Source organism: Meriones unguiculatus, chromosome 1 (assembly GCF_030254825.1).
Source record: "Meriones unguiculatus strain TT.TT164.6M chromosome 1, Bangor_MerUng_6.1, whole genome shotgun sequence".
NCBI lineage: Eukaryota > Metazoa > Chordata > Mammalia > Rodentia > Muridae > Meriones > Meriones unguiculatus.
In genome coordinates this window covers 107,852,275-107,870,872 of record NC_083349.1, presented here as the reverse complement: position 1 = coordinate 107,870,872, position 18,598 = coordinate 107,852,275, and the positions used below count along the sequence as shown (strand labels likewise).

General features: G+C 50.6%; 1 protein-coding gene across 1 annotated transcript in view; it reads left to right on the top strand.

Annotated features, from left to right (window-relative positions):
* Babam2 (BRISC and BRCA1 A complex member 2) overlaps window positions 1-4,252 on the top strand; it is a 388,471-nt gene extending 384,219 nt beyond the window's left edge. Inside the window, exon 12 of the mRNA XM_060364766.1 lies at window positions 3,883-4,252. Within this exon, the coding sequence (XP_060220749.1) occupies window positions 3,883-3,946 (64 nt within the window). The 3' untranslated portion in view covers window positions 3,947-4,252. The remainder of the gene's footprint in view (window positions 1-3,882) is intronic.
* The last annotated feature ends 14,346 nt before the right edge of the window (window positions 4,253-18,598 follow it).

Here is an 18,598-nt window from a genome sequence, read left to right as displayed (position 1 = left end):
CCTATTCAGAACTGACCTAGTCACAGCCTGGGATCCCTTCTCTGCATTTTGTTTTCTAGATATTCATCTCTGGGTTTTCTGAAACCTTGAGCTGTAATAGGGCTTCAGTCAGACAAGAGTATCAGACCTTTATTCCACCCTGAAACATAATGGACTCTGAGTTGTCTGAAACTAAGACTCCTAGCGTGAGTATAGTAGAGGACTTGGCTGACTCCAGTCATCTGTCTCCTGCCCCCACACCCACCCCTGGCCAGCTAATGCTGAGGCAAAGAACCTTTCCCACCACAGTACACACTTGAAAAACTCCCTGGACACTTTGCCTTCGGTAACAGATGTAGATACCTGTGCTATTAGCATGCTGTGCCCTGGGTACACGTTTTCTCTGATAAAAAGTGAAATGATTGAAAACAGTGCTCTAAAAACATCTATAAATGGGTGGGCGCCAGTTGTCATTTCCCCCTCCCTGCGCCTGCCTCCCCTCCCTTAGCTGACTTAATGAGGATCCAAGCTGAGAAGCATCACTGCAAACAGCTGGTAGCATCATGCCTTTAAATAGCCCTCACCACACTTCCCCCTTGGAGGCACAGTTTGCCCTGGCAGGGAAAGCCCGGGACACACAGGAAACTTAATAATTTTCTGCAAAGGAAAGAGTTTGCCTATCAATCATGCTCCCTGTTGCCAAGACCCTTTGTAAGGAGCTTGTAGCCCCTTTCCCAGGAAACACTGAACTGAGTGGCTGAGTGGCTCCCGAGCCTGTGAGACTCTGGTCCTGAGAGAGATGACCCAGGGATTCAATCAAACTATGGCTGCCAAGCTCAGGCCAGTGCCTGATGCCAATTATTGTGGCCAGCCCCATCCACTCACTGGCATGTTGGGACCCCAACTACAGCCTCTTCCCTGTCAAGTGGCCAGAGTGACCCTGTCCACAGTGACCTGGAAGCTAGGGTTACAGAAGCTAGTGGCAGCCTGCCTACTCTGATGCTCAGAGTAAAGGAGTCAGCTCTCCTCAGCTACACATCTGGCCAGTTGAGAACATAGAAGGCACTGGAACAAGGAAAGAATGAACACTCATCATGTCCACCTCACAGCCATACTCAGACCTTTGTGAGCCTCACATCAGGGCTTCTCTTGGTGGGGACCCACTCCCATCACAGTCCTGCCTTACATATGAACAGTGTTACGTGCAGATGTACACTAGTGCTTAAGTCCAGTATCAGGGAAGGTGACAGTGATTTAAGTGTCATGGGGCTGTGTCGGTCTCGCATGGATGGAAGATGCTGTTTTATCTGTCTTCCTCTCTGTTGACATAGGTTGAAATTTAAGAATGGAGCAGTTTTCTCTGTCAGTACCTGAACATTTATTGGTGGAATATTGCTCTCTGACCCACCTTCTCTAACAGTTTATAATACATGTACTTAAACACCATGAGTACATTCATTAGCCATCACAGACAGCATGCTGAACCAGGTCTAAGCCAGTAAGCTCCATTTCACATGGGCCATCAATGTGGCCTGTCAATGTGTGAATATGGGGACCAAATTCCCTAAAAGTATAAGGAATGTCTATGGGCAAAAGAGAATCTTCTGGTGGCCAAGAGACTTGGAAAGCAAGAATATCTAACCTACATGGAAGTGGAGATGAAAAATGGTACTGTGAGGAAGGAGGTAGTCATGTGCTGGAGGACAGGCAGATACGTAGGCTTAGGGTTCATATAATTAAACTGTGGTGGGCTTAGGGAGTCCCTGTCATCTCATAGTTGCATAGGATATGTGTAATAGGACTAGCAGGGTCTACCTGCACTTTTTATGAGAGTATCCTGTTTTCTTTACTTTACAAAGGAATACACACCTACCTCAAAAATATTGAAGAATACATTTGTAAAACAAACAAACAAAATAGTGAGAACCACTGGCAGTCAGGATGAGAGCTTGGGGAACACTATGGTCTTGGTCAGGGTGGTGACAGAGACAATAAACAGAAAGGCATGTCTCCCTTGTGTCCTAAGGGAAGCAGGCTTCTGCAGCAATGTTGTTGAAAGGTAATAAGATTGGAACAGGAGTGTCACCAAGACCGAAGAAGAGGAAAGTCTTCAGAGTGGACTCCCTGCAAGGATTTAGGGAGCCTTGGAAACGAAAGGCTCTGTTAGAGAAGTGAAAATTGGTCAGAGCATCTGCTAGGTCAGAATGTCCTGCAGGTGGTTGGGACTGTGGGACTGGAAATGTGGGAGGGGAAAGAGGGTGGGGACCAGACTGGAGAGTGCTGAAAGTGATGCAAGCCTTCAGACAATCATGAACTTGACCTTGCTGTACATGAGGAGAAGCAAGCTTCAAGAAAAGTTGTGTCTGAGAAAGAGAGAGGACAGGGACAGGAGATCTAAGATTTATAATAAAAGAAAAGACAGGGCGGGGGCACTAGCTTCTAAATCCTGTGTGGGTCCCAGGACTGAGAATACTCCCAGATACTCAGAACAACCTAATTAGAAGGCATTTCAGTGGAGTTGATGGAGTAGGAGGCCCGTGCATCCTCAGTAACTGCATTCACTCTGGTCTGGAGATGAGCACCCGAAGGCCTGTTGGGTTGAGGGGCAGTTATTATGCCAAGTCACATGGCCGTGCAGCTCTCTGTGCTCTGAGGTGTCACTCTGCTGTCCTTCAGGCAGATGCTGTCCTGTCGGCTCCTCCACCCCTAATTTGGCACTCCTCACCTCCTAAGAGCTGGAGCCTGGCAGCCAGGCTCATTAGAGCCCAGATCTTGAATAAGATAGTCTGTGTGGATGGTGGCAGTTCTTAGGGACTCCTTCTAGTTATTGTCAATATTCTGGGAAAGTGAGATTACTGGGTGAGCCACCTCTAAATGCCTAAGGGTGACTGAGAGTACTCTCTCTCTCTTTCTCTCTCCAACTCCTCCTTTGCAGCAGGCCCCTGCTCCTTGTGTCTTCTGCCAGTAACACCCACCCCAGCCTTTCAGTAACTGCCTGATAGGGCCCACAGTGCCACCGGAGATGCGCCTCCCAGCCACACAGTTGATTCTGTATTTGCCTCCACCTCTGAACTGAGATCTCCTACATGGCAGGGCCCAGATCTGGGCCCTCCCAACAGTGCCTGGCACAGAGTAGGCTCAGCAGAGCCCATCATCTCCTGATGTGGAATGTGGCTTTGTCTCTGTGGAGTAGAAAGCTGGATGTCTGGGTCAACCATCGTGGCTCGGATCTATAATCCCAGCACTTGGTAAACTGAGACAGGATGATTCCTGGGAGTTTGAGGCCAACCTGGGGTACCTAGTAAGGGCCAGGCTGGTTTGTCTAAAGAAAAAAGAAAAAAAAAAAAAAGTCAGGTGTCCAAAAGACCCTATGTTCTGTCCCAGATTCCACCTGTCTTTAGAAGTTCTCCCAAAACCCAGCCAGGAAACTAAATGCCACAGCTCATGTAGGAATCCTTATTAGACCTTTATGTTCATGAAGTCACAAATCCAACTTAGGAGACTGTGACCCTGATGATATCATCAATCATGGAAGTGACTGGGTATCAGAATGGCCACTTGCTGTCCTATAGCTTGGATCAAGCCCTGCCTTTCTCCTAGGAAAGGGCAGTAGATTCTGAGGGTGAGTGTCTAATAAATCTTGCAGGCAGGAAGGTCAGCTTCCAGGCTCTGTAAATATCCATGAGAGGTAGCGCAGTAGTGAGCAGCATGTACCTCCCTTGGAACAACCCAGAAGGCTTTAATGGGAGAGGAGGAAGTCCAACCCAGGACACACGAACAGTAAATAACAACTGTTCTGAGTTAGGTGGAAAGCTCTGAGTTGCATTTTTTCTTCAAGCTGTTTATGCTAACCACAGTTTTTTTTTTTTTCTCTCTCTCTCTCTCTCCCCTCTTTCCCACCAGGGCTTATTTCAAAACCTTTGTCCCTCAGTTCCAGGAGGCCGCGTTTGCCAATGGAAAGCTCTAGGAAACACCAGTGTTGAGAGGCAGCCAGGAAGACTGCTCAGTCCACATGCGTGTCAGCACACAGGCCACTTCCTGGAAGCCACTTGGAACGTCTTCATGGCAGCCTTTTGCTCACACAGCGGCTCTGCCTGCCCCACACAGCCCTGCTCTGCGGGAACCCAAACTTGAGCTGGCTGGTAGTACCCTGAACCCTAGCACCCGTCGCTGCTGCTTACTCCCTCCTCCTTCCTTAGATTTCTTAGCTAGAAGAAATAAACTACTTTACGATGGAGAAATTTTCCAGGGAAAATAAAATTTCATGAATGCACACACCCTTCTTTCAAGTCTTTGTTCTAAAGGCTTGTTTAAAGTTGGCTTGAGCACCCTTGGCTTCTCCCTACCCTTCCGAAACTGGTGTTGAGTTTGTGTATGTAATTTATACCCCAACGTTTATACTTCCAGTTCGGGAAGTCTTCCACTGGAGAAGAGGTAACCCAAAGATTCTGAATCTACAGAGTTCAGTTGCCCACTCCCCAGACCCATAGCCAGCACTCAGTAATTCTTGGGTCCCAGCACCATGACAGCCACTGGCTCCTGTGTGGGTTCTATCCTTCCCTCTCTCCCTAGGTTCATGGAAGCCCCTTGGGCTATTGGGCATTCTGTGGATTAATCATGGGAAACAAAGGCTAGAGATCAAGGGCTGTCACTGGTGTGTGTCTGGCATTTCACCTCAGCCCGGGCAGCTCTGCAGCCAAGTAGGATCAAAACTGGAGAAACCAGGTTTATGGTACCCAGCACTCAGGATAACGGAGTAGAAGGACCCCAAGCTTGAGGCTAGTCTGGGTTACATAGCAAGAATATTTCAAAAGCCATCCCATCCTTTACCGTTCCCATTAGTGTTCAGAGAGAAGACTGGTGGCCAGAAGGCTGTAGGAACTCAAAGCAGGAGTGATACGGGAAGGGGCAGATAGGCCCTCCGTAATAGCATGTAGCTTCCTAGCCTTTGCACTAGCAGGCTGCAGTCAGCTTGAGCTCTTGACAAGGCCTGCACATACAGTTCAATGTAGCGCCCCTACTCTGAAGGCAACTTTCAGTGCACAGAAGAGTCCTTAAAGGCCAGAGAACCATGAGTTGAGTGGCTGGCCTGGGCTCCCCCTTCTGTTTTGTGCTACTAAGGTTCCTCCTGCAAGGTATATGAGGTCCTATTGTACATCTCACTTCTGTGCTTGTTCCTGTGGGGACTCTTAGAGCCAAGTTTTACCGCAAGCCCAGAAAGGAAGGCCCTGTTATACCAGTGAGGGGGTTACTTTTCTTTCCTATATCCCCCAGCACCAGGGATGCACTCAAGAAGCCAGGGAGGACCTGGAACAGATCTGCCGGCTCTCCTCTCAGCTCATGCTGCCCGTCTTCCCACAGGGGTGGTTCGCTCACTGTCCTTGGGAATTCCCAGGACGGAGTTCTGTGTGTTCACGTCCCACTCTGCCATTAACTGACGGTATGACTCAAGCCAGTCCCTTCCTCTCTGTAACACTAGCAGTGGGGCTGGACCAGACCTTGCCTCAGCTCACCAGAATCTCCCAGGGAGCTTTTCAGGAACTCCTGAATTTGTCCCCGCTGGAGGACTGTTAAGCCGACTCATACAGACCAGAGCACAGGCATCTGGAGTTCAGTGGAACTCCCCAGTGAGACTGTTGGGTGGTTCTCACTGGAGTCTGTTCTGACTGTGTCCTCTCTTCAGGGCAGGTGTGAAGACCTGCCCCTAAAGACCTCCCCCTAAAGCAGCGGCTCTCAGCCTTTTAGTGCTGCGACCCTTTAATACGCTTCCTCGTGCTGTGACCAGCCACCCCCCACTATAAAATGGGTCCATTATGATTTTGCTACTGTTAGGAACAATACATAAATATCTGTGTTTTCCCATGGTTTTAGGTGATCCCTGTGAAAGGGTCGTTCCATTCCCAAAGGAGTCGGGATCCACAGGTTGAGACCACTTCCCTAAAGTTCCCCGACATGGTAGCCTGGGCTTATCCTGCCTACCCTGTAACCAAAGAGGGACATGCATCAGGCTTCACTGTCCTCTGAGCCAAGAGCTGATGGAGCCAGGAGTCCTTGGGACCTGGCAGGCATTGACAGCTCTGGGATAGGGTGGCATATACACAGACTGGACCCCCTGCACTTCAGCTAGCAGAGCCTGCAGCGGCAGAACAGTCTCCTCTGTCTCCTTTTGCCCTTGTCAGTCTCTGAGGTTGGCATGCCCAGGCTAGCAGATGATTAATACCACCCTCACATTCGAGTGAGGCAGACACTGTAGCAGGCCTGCGATGTAGGCGAGCAGCTGGGGTCAGGTCCTGCCCCACGGATGAGGAAACCAGATCAGAGACCTTGAACTGCGCGTCACCACCAGCCAGATAACACTGAGCCCAGATGAGAACCCTCTCAAAGGTAAGGGGCTACAGGCAAGGGCCTGGGTGACCTTGAAGCAGCCAGCAGCTAGCATGCCTGATGACTCCTCCACAGCTATGTAGATAGAATCCCCTCCCCTAATCCTTCCCTGTCTGTATCCTCTAGCCCAGTGGTTCTCAACCTTCCCAAGGCTGTGACCCTTTAACGTAGTTCATGTTGTGGTGATTTCCAAGCATAAAATTATTGTCATCACTACTGCATAACTGTAATTTTGCTGCTGTTATGAATTATAATGTAAACATCTGTGTTTTCCAGTGCTCTTGGGTGACCCCAAAAAGGGTGGAGATCCTCAGATTGAGAACTACTGTCCCAGCCCTTCTCAGAGCCTCCAGGGCAGTGTGCAGTTAGGGCACAACTGGTTTGGAGCCCTTTTGGAGAGCAGGCCTAGACCCAGACATCTATGAGTCTAGAGAACACATTGAGACTCTTTTATCTTTCCCAGTAATATATACACACGGTAATATACCGTGTGTATGTTGGTAGGGATGGAGATTGTGTTCACAAACCTTTTCAACTCTCTTACCACAGGAAGAATTCGGACTGACTTTCTTAGTGAAAGAACAATATGGGGGCAGAGAGATGGCTCTGCAGATGAAAAGCACTTTCCACATAAGCCTGATGGCCTAAGTTCAGTCCTCAAAACCCAGATAAAATGCTGACTGTCATGGTCCACATCTGTGAGATAGGAAACAGAGACAGAATTGCCAGAAAGTCTCAAAAGAGCAGAAGCAAGAGAAGCCTTGCCTCCAAACAAGGTGGACAGAAAAACCAGGCCAGAGGAAGTTGTCCTCTGACCTCTGTGGTAATGCCCCCTCCCTCTCCTTCTCTCTCTCCTTTCTCTCTTTCTTTCTCTCTCTCTCTCTCTCTCTCTCTCTCTCTCTCTCTCTCTCTCTCTCTCTCTCTCTTTCTCTTTCTCTTTCTCTGACACTCACACATTTGAAAAAATATTAGTGGAGAAAAAGAAACCCAGACATTGACATTCACTGCTTCATATGGATTCAAACACCAGATTGTGTGATTTTTTTTTTTTTTTTATTCCAGTGGAGTGAGGGTCCTTGCATGTTTTTACAATTTTTCTGTGGCTTTGCCCATCAAGAAAGGAAGCATTTTGCCTGCTCACAGAGGGCAGCTGAGGACTAATTAGTAAATGGCTATGACATGCTTTCAAGGAGCCAAGTGCCTTAGAGGAGAGTGCATTATTACTTCCCTGTAAATCCCACCGCCGGCTTACTCAGCCCTTGTAATGTAAGGCGAGCCAAACTGCCACCATCTTTGCTGGGCCTGCTCCATAAGATCATCACAGGAGGACTTGTGGACTGTGTTGTTTCCTCTTAGAAAGCATGGGGTTTTTGAGGGGCAGGAGGCTAGGAAGGTTGTGGGATCTTCACCTGAGTCTCCAGAGGCCACTCCTCCAAACCGGTTATACACACTTCTGCCGTAATTGCACATGGTCCTGGGGACTCGGAGAAGTGCTAGGTGGTTCTCAACCTTCCTGATGCTGCGACCCATTAATACATTCTTCGTGTTGTGATGACCCCAACCATAAATTATTTTCATTTTTCTACTGTTATGTATAACAATGTGAATAACTGTTTTCCAGTGCTCTCAAATAGCCCCATGAAAGGGTGGTTCAACCCCAAAGGGGCCGAGACCCACGGGTTGAGAACCACTGGGCTAGTGACTATAGGAAGGGAAGGATTTGTGGAGGGGACTCTGGCCACACAGCCATGACGGAGTCGTCATGCATGCTGAGCGCAGATTGTCCAGTGTGGCTACTTTAAGGACATGCATGCTCTTGCCTGTAACCCCTCACCTCTGCTCAGTAAGCAAGCCTGATAAACCCACTGGTTCCCCAGAGTGAGCTTTGGTGGACTTGCAGTCTGGCTTGACCTTAGGAGGCCGGAGTATACAGCAGGCGTGAGCATCTCTCCAACGGGAAGGAATTGCAGCAGAAAACTGAATTTACTAATACATGGGTGTGATCAGTCATCCCCTGGTCACCCGGGAAGGAGGGATACTAGACCCTAGTTAGCCACTGTTCCACCTACTTCTGGCTTCCACCCCCCCAGCCTGATGAACCTGGTTTCCAGAGATGTGAACCGCAAATGATGTAAGGGTCTGCCCGCTTAGTAGCCGGTAAATATCTAACAACCAACCAACCCACTTGTGATTTAAAGAAAAAGAAATACGGGGACCCTGCGTAGTTAGTACAGGCTGCTTGCCAGTTTCCAAGTGTAAATAACCCCACCAGCACCAGTTTCAAACCACCCGCGTGAAGTCAATAAATGCAGAGGGCCTGAGATGGGAGCTCCGCTGGGGAAGCCAGCTCCCCCGAGTGCCTCTACTTAACCTGTGTTTTCCTATCCTCGCCTGTTAAAGTGGAAATGGACACCAGGTGCTGAGTGGGGAGCCTGGCCCTCAGTAGCATTTATGAACAGCAGCCATTATTCCTGCAGACCAGAGAAAGGGTCTTCTGGTGTTGACTTTGGCCTTTTTCTAGAAAGTCAGGATGCCCCTGTTAAAAAAGCTCTGCCCATGCTGCCTCGTCTAGCCTCAGTAAGAGAAGATTGCCTATTCTTGCTCCAACCTGATGTGCCAAGGCTGGTTGATAACCCATGGAAGGCCTCCCTTAGGGAGGAGTGGAGGGGCAAGATTCAGGGAAGGACTGGGAGGAGAGGAGGGAAAACTGCCGTCAGGATGTAAAGTAAATAATTAATGTAAACAAATAGCTCTGCCCATGAACATGGCTTTTTGGAAGAGTGACCCCCATCTAGATTACCAAGAAGATGAAATGACGGCTCATACTGTAGCTTAAGGAATGAGGGTCCTTTGTGGGACTCTCCCCCCATATTCATTTTTTCTCTGTGTGTCTGTCTCTGTCTTTATCTCATCACACAATACATGAGAGAGAGAGAATGAGAGAGAGCGCCTGCTTTAACTCAGCAGGCCTCCTGGGCTGCACTGGAGAACCACGACCCAGTGACCCACTTCTTCCCTGGCCCAGCTTTCCCACGGCAAAGCAATCAGAGAGATGCAGTTCGCTCTCTGACTCAGTTTCAGTTCCTGCTGGCTACAGGCTCTTGTTCCAGAGTCAAGGCTTTTCCAGCACAGTGGTAGCACTGGATTTGCCCCTCATGTGGGATTAGAAATAGAAGCAGCCCAGGAACCTGCTTGGGCCCTGAGGACGGGCTCAGGAAAGTTAGGTTGTCTAATTCTCTAATGGGGAGATACCACATAGCTATTAATAGCCTCAAAACTGATTCATTGATACTTCTACAAATGAAAACAAGAATTATCACCTCCAACACTTAGGTACAGTGCCAACTAAAACAAAAATTAAAAGGTGAAAAGAAGGTGCTAACTGGAAATGGGGGAGGGGCAGTAGGTACATACACTTTAAATTCTCAGAACAACTAAATACTGTAGGTGTGGTCCTAGCCTCGCTTCTTAAATCAAAACACTAAGGCTGGGGATTTAGCTCAGCAACGAGGTGCTTTCCCAGCAGTGCAAGAGCCTCCGTCCATCCTCACCGTTGTAAGAATAAGATGAAAATACGTAGCTCCTAAGATCTTACCTAACTCACCCAAAGATGTGAAGCCACTCAGTCACTCAACTTTCTCTCCCTATTTCTCCCCTCCCGCCTGTCCTTCCTATCCTTTCTTCTTGCCCTTAGCACAAAAAATCGATACAGTTCCATTTGTTTGCACTTCCTCAATCCACAAGACTCTCTGATCCACTTGGGTGACAACAGTCCCTGGGTATAACATTCAAACACCATCACAAGCAGCTTTAGTCAACGACCGTGCTTCCACGGGATAATGTTACCAGTGATGTAGCCATCATGGTTTTCATAATCCTCTGCTGTGATGCCCACACAGCCAGCCACAAAATCAGCCAACACTACACTTCTCAGACTGTGTCAACACCATTCAGGGACTCATTACTGCAAATGTTGTGACATTTCTCTCGGGAGAGGGGCTCGCTATGGCGGGTCCTGGACCCGCCACGTGAAGCTGGAGTCAGGCCCAGGTCTGCAGGCTCCAAGGTCAGGCTGACCACAGTGGATTCTACAAGAGAGGACTTTGAAGCTGACCTTGGTAACGTGCCTGTAATTCTAGCACTTGGAAAGTGGAAGCAGGAGGATCAGGAGTTCAAGGCCATCCTCAGCAATAGAGTGAGTTTATGGACTACCTGAGACCCTGTCTCCAAGAACCAAAACAAACAAAAAGGCACCTGAAGGCAATCTTTGTATATGTAAGTAGGCTATCTCTGTGGCTACATAAATGTGTGTCATACCAACTTATTTTCAGATGGTTGAGCTAGAATGGCCTGGAAATGAAACAAAATATAACTGCAAAGTTAAAGCCATATTTGCAGGTCCGAGTCCAAACACTTTACTATCTGGGGGGTGGGGAGGAACAGGATTAAAATTGTTAACATTATGACAACCATGGAAATTTACCCAGTTGTTATCAAAGGCCTCCAGCTCTGCAAATGTCTCCAGGTTAACTATGAAGTAATCCCAATAGTTTTCATGAATAGTTTCCTTCTCCGGGGTTCTGAGCTTTACTCTTGCACTATTCTCTCATCCCTTTAGAAGATTCACACTTTACAAGTGTGGGAAATCCTGCTTGGGGTCATGAATGACAAACCATGACAATCCTGGCAATTAAAGTAGCCCCGGAAGCAACCAAGATTCATCCAGCATGACCCTTCCTAGCCTGGGTGGCTGCCTGTCCAGGACTTTGCGATGAGCAAGATGCCATCTGGGGGCCCTCCAGACAGATCCTCCTGTCCCTTCAACAGCCTCCCCTGACATGAAAGGGCCTGGCACTCCAAGCACTCTCTGGAATATGTCCTCTGAGTCACCTTAGAAACCACCACTGAAATCTAGTCCCTTTCGATCCTGGGATCTCACTTCTGTCCCTACATGGAACTATCCAGTACCTGAGTACCCTTTGGCAAAGGTACCACCTAGAAAGGAGAGGGTAGGGTGGGTGAGTGCTAATAGTGACAGCCACCCTCTCTGCTCTCAAACAGTGCATCATAGTCCAGGCCCCGCCCCATGTAGTCCACATCTGCCACCTTCTTTCTGAGACCCTTGACAGGACAATCCTGCCGAGAGCCCAAGAAAGGCATTGGGGAAATCCCTGGGAAAGCCAAGAGCCATTTGAGTATGACAGAATGGCTACAGAATGCTAGTGAGTCAGGGTCAACTTGGGACGGGACAGTAAGAGGACATAAGTTCAAACAGACTTGTGGGAAAGGTTTCTCTGGGGTAGATGTCACAACCCAAGTGGAGACTGATGCCATGTTTGATGTCTGAGCAAGGACCAACCTCACCCAGAGGGCCTTCAGTGTGAGGTGCCCTAGGGCAGTGCCTTGGGAGTTCAGTCTTCTTTGCCTACAGACGCATGCATGCATATATAGCCAGGATGTCGAGGATTCTGTTCCCCTCGTGCTGCCCCAGTGTGCCTCCCAAGCCTGGAGCGGATTCCAGGTGGGAGGAGATCTCACTGGCCCCTAGGCCGGTGGCTCTCACAGCGTGGGCTGTAAATTACACAACCCAGATGGCTGCCTGCCTGTCTCTCCTGCCTCTTCCCCAGCATCAGCACCCAGACTGCCCCTGGGGCACCTGCCTCACCCGCTCTCACCCCAGCCACCCAGACCCAGCAACCCCCAGGCTCTCCCACTGCCGGAGCCATGTGCAGAACTCACTCTAGACTGGAGCCCAGCACAGCGTATTAATGCTCCTGGGTAATGAGCTTGTCCGCGTTGAGGCCCGTGGGCTCTGGAGCCAGCCAGCCTGAGTCAAATGCTGGCTCCACCACTCACTAAGCACATGAACTTGAGCAAGCCCCTTGACCTCTGTTTCCTCTGCTGCAGAATGGGATCCCACAACCCGATAGGTCAGCAGGAGAGTTCAGTGAGTCAGGACATGTCCAGTGCCCAGGGCCTGACGCATAGGACACCCATCCATTCTTGGTATCCAGGGAGGCTAATTCCATTTGTGCCCCCCCCCAAAATCTACAAATGCTTAAAAAAATATACAGATGTCATGTAAAATGCAACAGTGTTTGTGTACAGCTCATGAACATCCTATCATGCACTTTAAACCACCCCTAGATTATTTAAGATACCCAGTACAGTAGAAATGCAAATAAATAGAAGAGTTGTTTAGGGAATAATGACAAGGGAAAAGTCCGTGTGTGTTCAGTATAGATGCGAAGTCTGAGTATTTTTAACTTTCGGGTGAATCCGCTGAGGTAGAGCCCCAGCCACAGGGGCAAGCAGTACTCCGAAAAGCCCGTCTTTATTGTGATCTCTGTGCAGGAACTTCCCCAGGTGCTCCTTGCCCCTCTTTACTCCTTTCTCTCCTATCTCAGCTCTTCAGCACCAGCTAGCCCATCCCCCTAACACCACCTCCTCTGCCTGCTTGACCTGGGGCCCTCGTTAGCAAGGTTTATAAAACTGCACTCACTAAGTAGTCAGCTACACAAACACACACATGCACGCCTATTAACTGACATTTCTTATAGTGCCCTGTTATGATTTCCGCTGCACACTGGAGACCCCCCCACGGCTCCCTGAAGCTGCCATGTTTCCAATCCAGCTGTGAGTTTGCTGTTAGCAAGTGTACCTTCCCTCTGGGGAAATACAGTGAATAAGACTCTAATGTGGTTGAGGACTTCACAGACAGGCCTATAGCTCCGCTGCTGTCCCTAGGGCTCTGTTCTCTGGGCCAGGCCCTGGCAGGACCAAGACTAGGCTTGAGTTGTCTGGAGAGGCTGAGATCACCATCTGTGTGTGAGGTGGGAGAGGGTTTCCTGGGGGGAGTGTCTGCTCTTCCTTTCCCATCAGCTACTTAATGTGGAGGGCCCAGGGTCAGGAGCCCAGGATGGGGAGCACCAGGGTCAGGAATAGGTTTCCAAGACTGCCCCAGGTGTGGCTGCTGCTGAGAATCCTTCATGATGAGTGGTGGCCGGACTTAGAGACATCATAGGAAACGGGCATCAGGACATGCTGAAGCTGAAAGAACTTGACAGAAGTGAACCTGAATGAACATCATAGGCGCTCATAGGTCTGGGCCCTAGGTAAGCAAAATCTTACCAACCCAGGCAGCAATTCACGCATCCCCATTAGGGCTCCTTAGTCACTGGTAATACAGCGGAGGTGGGAGCTGCTTCAGGGGAGAAGCAAGAACTGGAGTCTAGGTGGGCATTAGACATACTGTGTGCAGCACCCACACTGAGCTGCCATTCGGACTATATGAATGGTAAGAGCATCCCTGTCCCCAGAGGGCCAGGCAAATAAAGCAGGGACATACCTGTGCCACTCACTGACTGTGCACTGAGGGGGCAGGATCATAGCCTCATGAGAGAATAGCAGATCAGCAGTGTTTATAAAGTCGGGGTCAATGAGGTGGGAGGCTTCCTGGGGGAGGGAACCAGCTGGACAATTCAGTTCCAAGTCCTTTGGCCTCAAAGATGTGTTGTCCTTCTGTTTCGTTGTGTTGGTCAAGCTTCCTGCTGAGGAGCATGGGACATTCTCATGGGTTTGGTTCCCGAGCACTCATAAGGCATCAGTGACTGTTCTAGACCCCGGGGACACAGCCTCTCCTCTCCCCCAGGCCAGCTCCATCTCACAGGCCCGGCGTGAGCCTGCCAACAGCCTTCTCCCATAGACAGACTCGGTGGAGTTTGTCCCTGACGCCAGGGGTGGCAGGTGAGGGGCGGGGTGGGGGAAAGATGGGTTCAGGCTGGCTGGATGCTCTCTGGGCTGGGGTGGGAACTTCCTTACCTTCAAGCACAGCCTGCGGACCACGGCCGCCACCACTGTGTGAAAATGGAAGCCGACGACCACCCAGCACCGACTCCTGATTGCTGCCAGGCCACAGCCCAGGCCTGATGGCTGTGCCTGAAGGAGATGGTTAAAAAAAAAAAAAAAAAAAAAAAAATCACAGAGTGCAAAGGAATGGGGGTGACTCCCATCATGACTGCTCTCCCCAGTCTCAGCCTGCCTGGGGTGGCAGGTCAACGGAGGCAGGCCACCTCCCTCCTGCTCAGTCCCAGTGGGCAGGTGCCCCTGAAGGGCCCACCCAAGTCCCACCTGGAAGCTCTGCCAGCACGTGGGAAGGGGCGCCTGGACAGGTGTCACACCAGCAACATGCTTTCCATGTCTCTAGCATCGGAGCACAGAAATCACCCATGATCCCACCCTCCTGACATAGACACGTCTTCTGTGCAGGTGTTTAACTCTTCTATGACTGGACTTCATATCCTAACAGAGACTCAAGGAACGAAGCTGCTTCCTCCCAGTCATTTTTCGTGTCACAAACAATTTTAGGTCCTCTTTTATTGTTTAAGATTGTTGAATACGTTTTGACCATCTTGCTACACACACACACACACACACACACACACACACATCTCCATACCTTTGAGGTCTCTGCCTAAGAGTTCACATTCTGTTTCCCTTCTTTTAGGACATTTGAGTTATTTTCTTGATTTTTTTGTGTTAGAAATACATTCCATCAAGAACAGCTTCTAATTTACTACAGGAAGGTACTCAGGCCAGGCTGAAATCAGGCAATTATGTGACAAATCACAGGGAGCCATGAGTGGAATGGCTGTGCTAACCCAGGCCTCAAAGACTAAGGACCAGGGGAACATAAGAAATTGCACTAGAATGTTCTGCTGGAGCAGCAGAGGGAATTCTTCCTGTGGGTATCTTTAGTAAGATGACGAGGTGAGTACTGGGTCCAAAGGGAACTGATGACAGCTTTCTCAGACAAGCTAAGAGCCAGAGGACATGGGGAGCCCTGTGATGGACAGGGGGGGTCAGGACAAAGTGGTATTAAGGGGAATGGCCAGCACCATGGTGGAGGGTAGCCAGCAAGAGGTGAAGGCTGGCAGGCAATGAAATGACCAGACTTTGAGGGACAGAGGGAGGGTCTTGAAGTAGAAAGAGTGAACGGGGAGAGATGAAAGTGAGAAGCTTCCAGAAACCCTTCTAGCACTTCTGAGAGTGGTGGGCAGGGTGCCCAGTAGGGAAGCCAGGGGGCTGGTGGCGTTGGAGGGCCATCACAGCGAGGTGATGGCGTAGGAGGTAAGGGGCTGAGGTCGCCTGCATTTCGCCACCTGCTTTGAGGCCCCTGGGGCTAGGGCAGAGCCTGGAGACCCTGCATGGGCCACCGGGCTGGGGTCCCCAGCAGAAGTCATAAAACCTGGGGCAGCTCACACATGTGTGAGGCTGGAAGAGGAAAGGGGTTCTCTCCATCTCTGAGCCTCAGATGAAGCCTCCCCCTGCCAACCAGATAGATTAGCTGGGAGACCTGAGGCCCCCTGGCTAGATGGAAGGTCATGACCTGTCAAGGAGATAATGACTGAGATCAGGAGCCACAGAGATGAAACCCTCAGCTGTGTCTGCCTCCCTGTTTGTCACTTGTCGTGACTTGATTGGTCTATGCCTGGCGATGGTTAAACAGTACCCGCCTAGCAAGCCAGAGTACTGGGAGATAAGGGCTTCACCAGGCCTGGCATTTAATGATCACCCAGAGAACTGCAACAGCTGTTACACCCCTTATGTTGCTAAAAAGGCCCTCAGCCTGCCCCAGCTCTAGCCCAGCCATGCCAGAGGTGTGTAGAGAAAGCTCATGGTCTCCGGGACTGGCCTGGCTGCCTCGGCTCCTCCATCAAAGGGACTGGTCCACCACTGAGATCACCCGGTGCATCCTGGGAAGGGCCCAGTCACCAGCCTCAGTGGGCTTTTGTGTTGTACAGAGTCAAGAAGTCGGGGCCGTCCATGTTCCCCCTCTAGAACACATGCTAAACCCTCTAAGTCGTAGAGTGGGAGAGACCTCAGACCTGACCTACCGTACAGAAAATACCTGTGTTCTGTGAGAGCTGTGGAAGAGGGGGACCTTGTGGCAGAGACAGAAAGGGCTGTTGAGAAAGATTCCCAACCAAAATGCCATTCAGGCAGCCCTTTACATCAAACGGTGTGCCCTACCCATCCGCCCACAATAGCCCAGCGCTCAGCTCCTCGGGGTTCTCAGCCCAACTTGGAGTCACAGTAAACCTCTGTCACACTGTGTGCATTCCATACCAGGGCCCAGAACCCAGAGAGGCCCCTCATACACAGGCAAGGGCCAGAGGACTGACCTTGCTCTGTCTGGTGGGATTCGTGGACTAGGGCCCTCTGCTTAAGTTCTCATGCTGGTATCTAGCCCTCCGTCTTCACTGGTGCCGTAAACTGTAGCCGTGGCAGAGGTGGGGGCTCTTCTCTCCCTGTCAAGGAAGGTGACCTTGACACCTGACCAAGAGAAGGTGTTGACATGGATTTACCTGACTCCGAAGTCGGGCTTACCTCCTGTGCCATCTTGGCCAATCCGGAAAGACCCCCAGAGAAGGGGGAACATTGCTAGGGCTGATTTGGGCTGAGGCAAGTATCCGGGTTAGCTTTCTATGCCCGGACAAACCCCAAAGCTCCAGACATTGATTCATGGTTGATCCCAGCTCCCTTTGGGGGCCTAAGCCGCCTCCACCTCCTCCTCCACCACAAACTCAGAGCCTCTGTGGCTACCCCACAGGCCAACCAGGGGCTGAGACCGGAGCCTTGCGTTTGGTCTCTCCTTTCTTCCAGGGGCTCAAAGCACTTTTATAAGCATCCGTAGCCTTCATCCACCCCAGCTGTTGTCTTGTTTGCTCTTTATATTCTATTATTAGCTGAGGTGTTGTGTTTAATCCTCAGGCACCCGGCAAGGGGGAATTCCCCCACGCCAGCCGTGGCGGAGGCAAGGACGCAACCCTCACCAGGGGCTGGGGCTCCGGGCAAGGCAAGGTCCCGCAGCACGCTGTGCTCAGCCCCACGTTCCCCGCAATTGCCTCTGGCAGGGACGGCAATCAGAGAAAGTGTCCTCAGGAAGCCGCCACAGAGTAGGTGAACCAGGGAAAGAAGGGGGGGGGAAGTGTGTCAAACATGGAGGCAGAGCCTGGGCAAGTGCCTTCGACTTCCGAGTGTGACTAAAACACATGACTAAGTAGTGAGCGGCCCAGAGCCAGCAAAGGTGCCCTGCTTAGACCTATAAATCCTTCTCTGTAGCATCACGAGGTGTGTGAGAAACCCTCCTGAGACATCCAGCCCAGCTTCTGATTCTACGGTGAAGAAAGCTGGTCTCTGCCCCTCACGCAGCCCTGAGCCTGAGGCCTTTGGCCTAAGTGCAGAGCAGAGAGCAGGGGTTGGGGGAGATAGGGGTCACAAACCCTGGCCCAGTGTCTTTGAGTGGCCTAAGTAGAAAGAGGTCTTCTGGAGCCACCGGGGAAGCCTAGGTTACCTCAGGCCCGTCACCTCCAAAGCTCCAACGGTGCCCACCAGCCTGCAGGACCACATTGCAAGGCTGTCTGCTTTTCCAACACAACGCCACTCGCCCAGGGAAAGGGATCCTTGGTTGGCATGCAGAGGTGCCTCTTGCTTGCTCTGCCTGTGGGGAGGACCATCCATAGGGCTGAGCCTGCCCCTCTAGCACGAGAGAGCCCCTTGTCCCTCACCATGTAATGTTAATAGTGGCACAGGGCCTCCTGGTCTCTCTTCTACATTTCCAAACACCTCCAGGCCCCAAAGCCCAGTTTTCTCTAGAACCTACTTGGCAAAGCCTGGCCTAAGCAGACGTGAGACTACCGTGGACTTTTATTCCCACTTTGGGTGAATAGTCACATGCCTTAAAGAGAAAGTATTGATGTGTATGATCAATACAATGATCATTGTCCCGACCTTGCTGAATTCCATATGATATTAGAATACGTGTCGTGTGACTTTTCTGAAGTCCAGAAACAGGACTTCTGTAACACAACACGGCCAGGTTTCCACTGTGAACTGACAAATCTACCTTCACCAGCCCCGAGCGTTGGCCTCACCACGCACTGGATGCTATCTGGACACTCAGCAGTCCTTTGATCCCAACAGCACTGTTTATTTCCACATTGTCCATGAAGAAACTGAAGTAGAGGGAAACTGAGGAACCTTGCCGAAGTCACATTACTTAACTAAGAAGATGTTGCTGGGTTTGAACCCAGGTAGCTGGGGCCGTCCGGAGCCAGTGATGCCTGCCCCTGGGAGCAACTGGAGACCCCCAGCAGCAGCTCAGGACTGCCAGCCGGCTCAGGCTGAGCTTGCCCAGTGCACCCGGGAGGGGCTTAGCACAGAAGTTCCCATG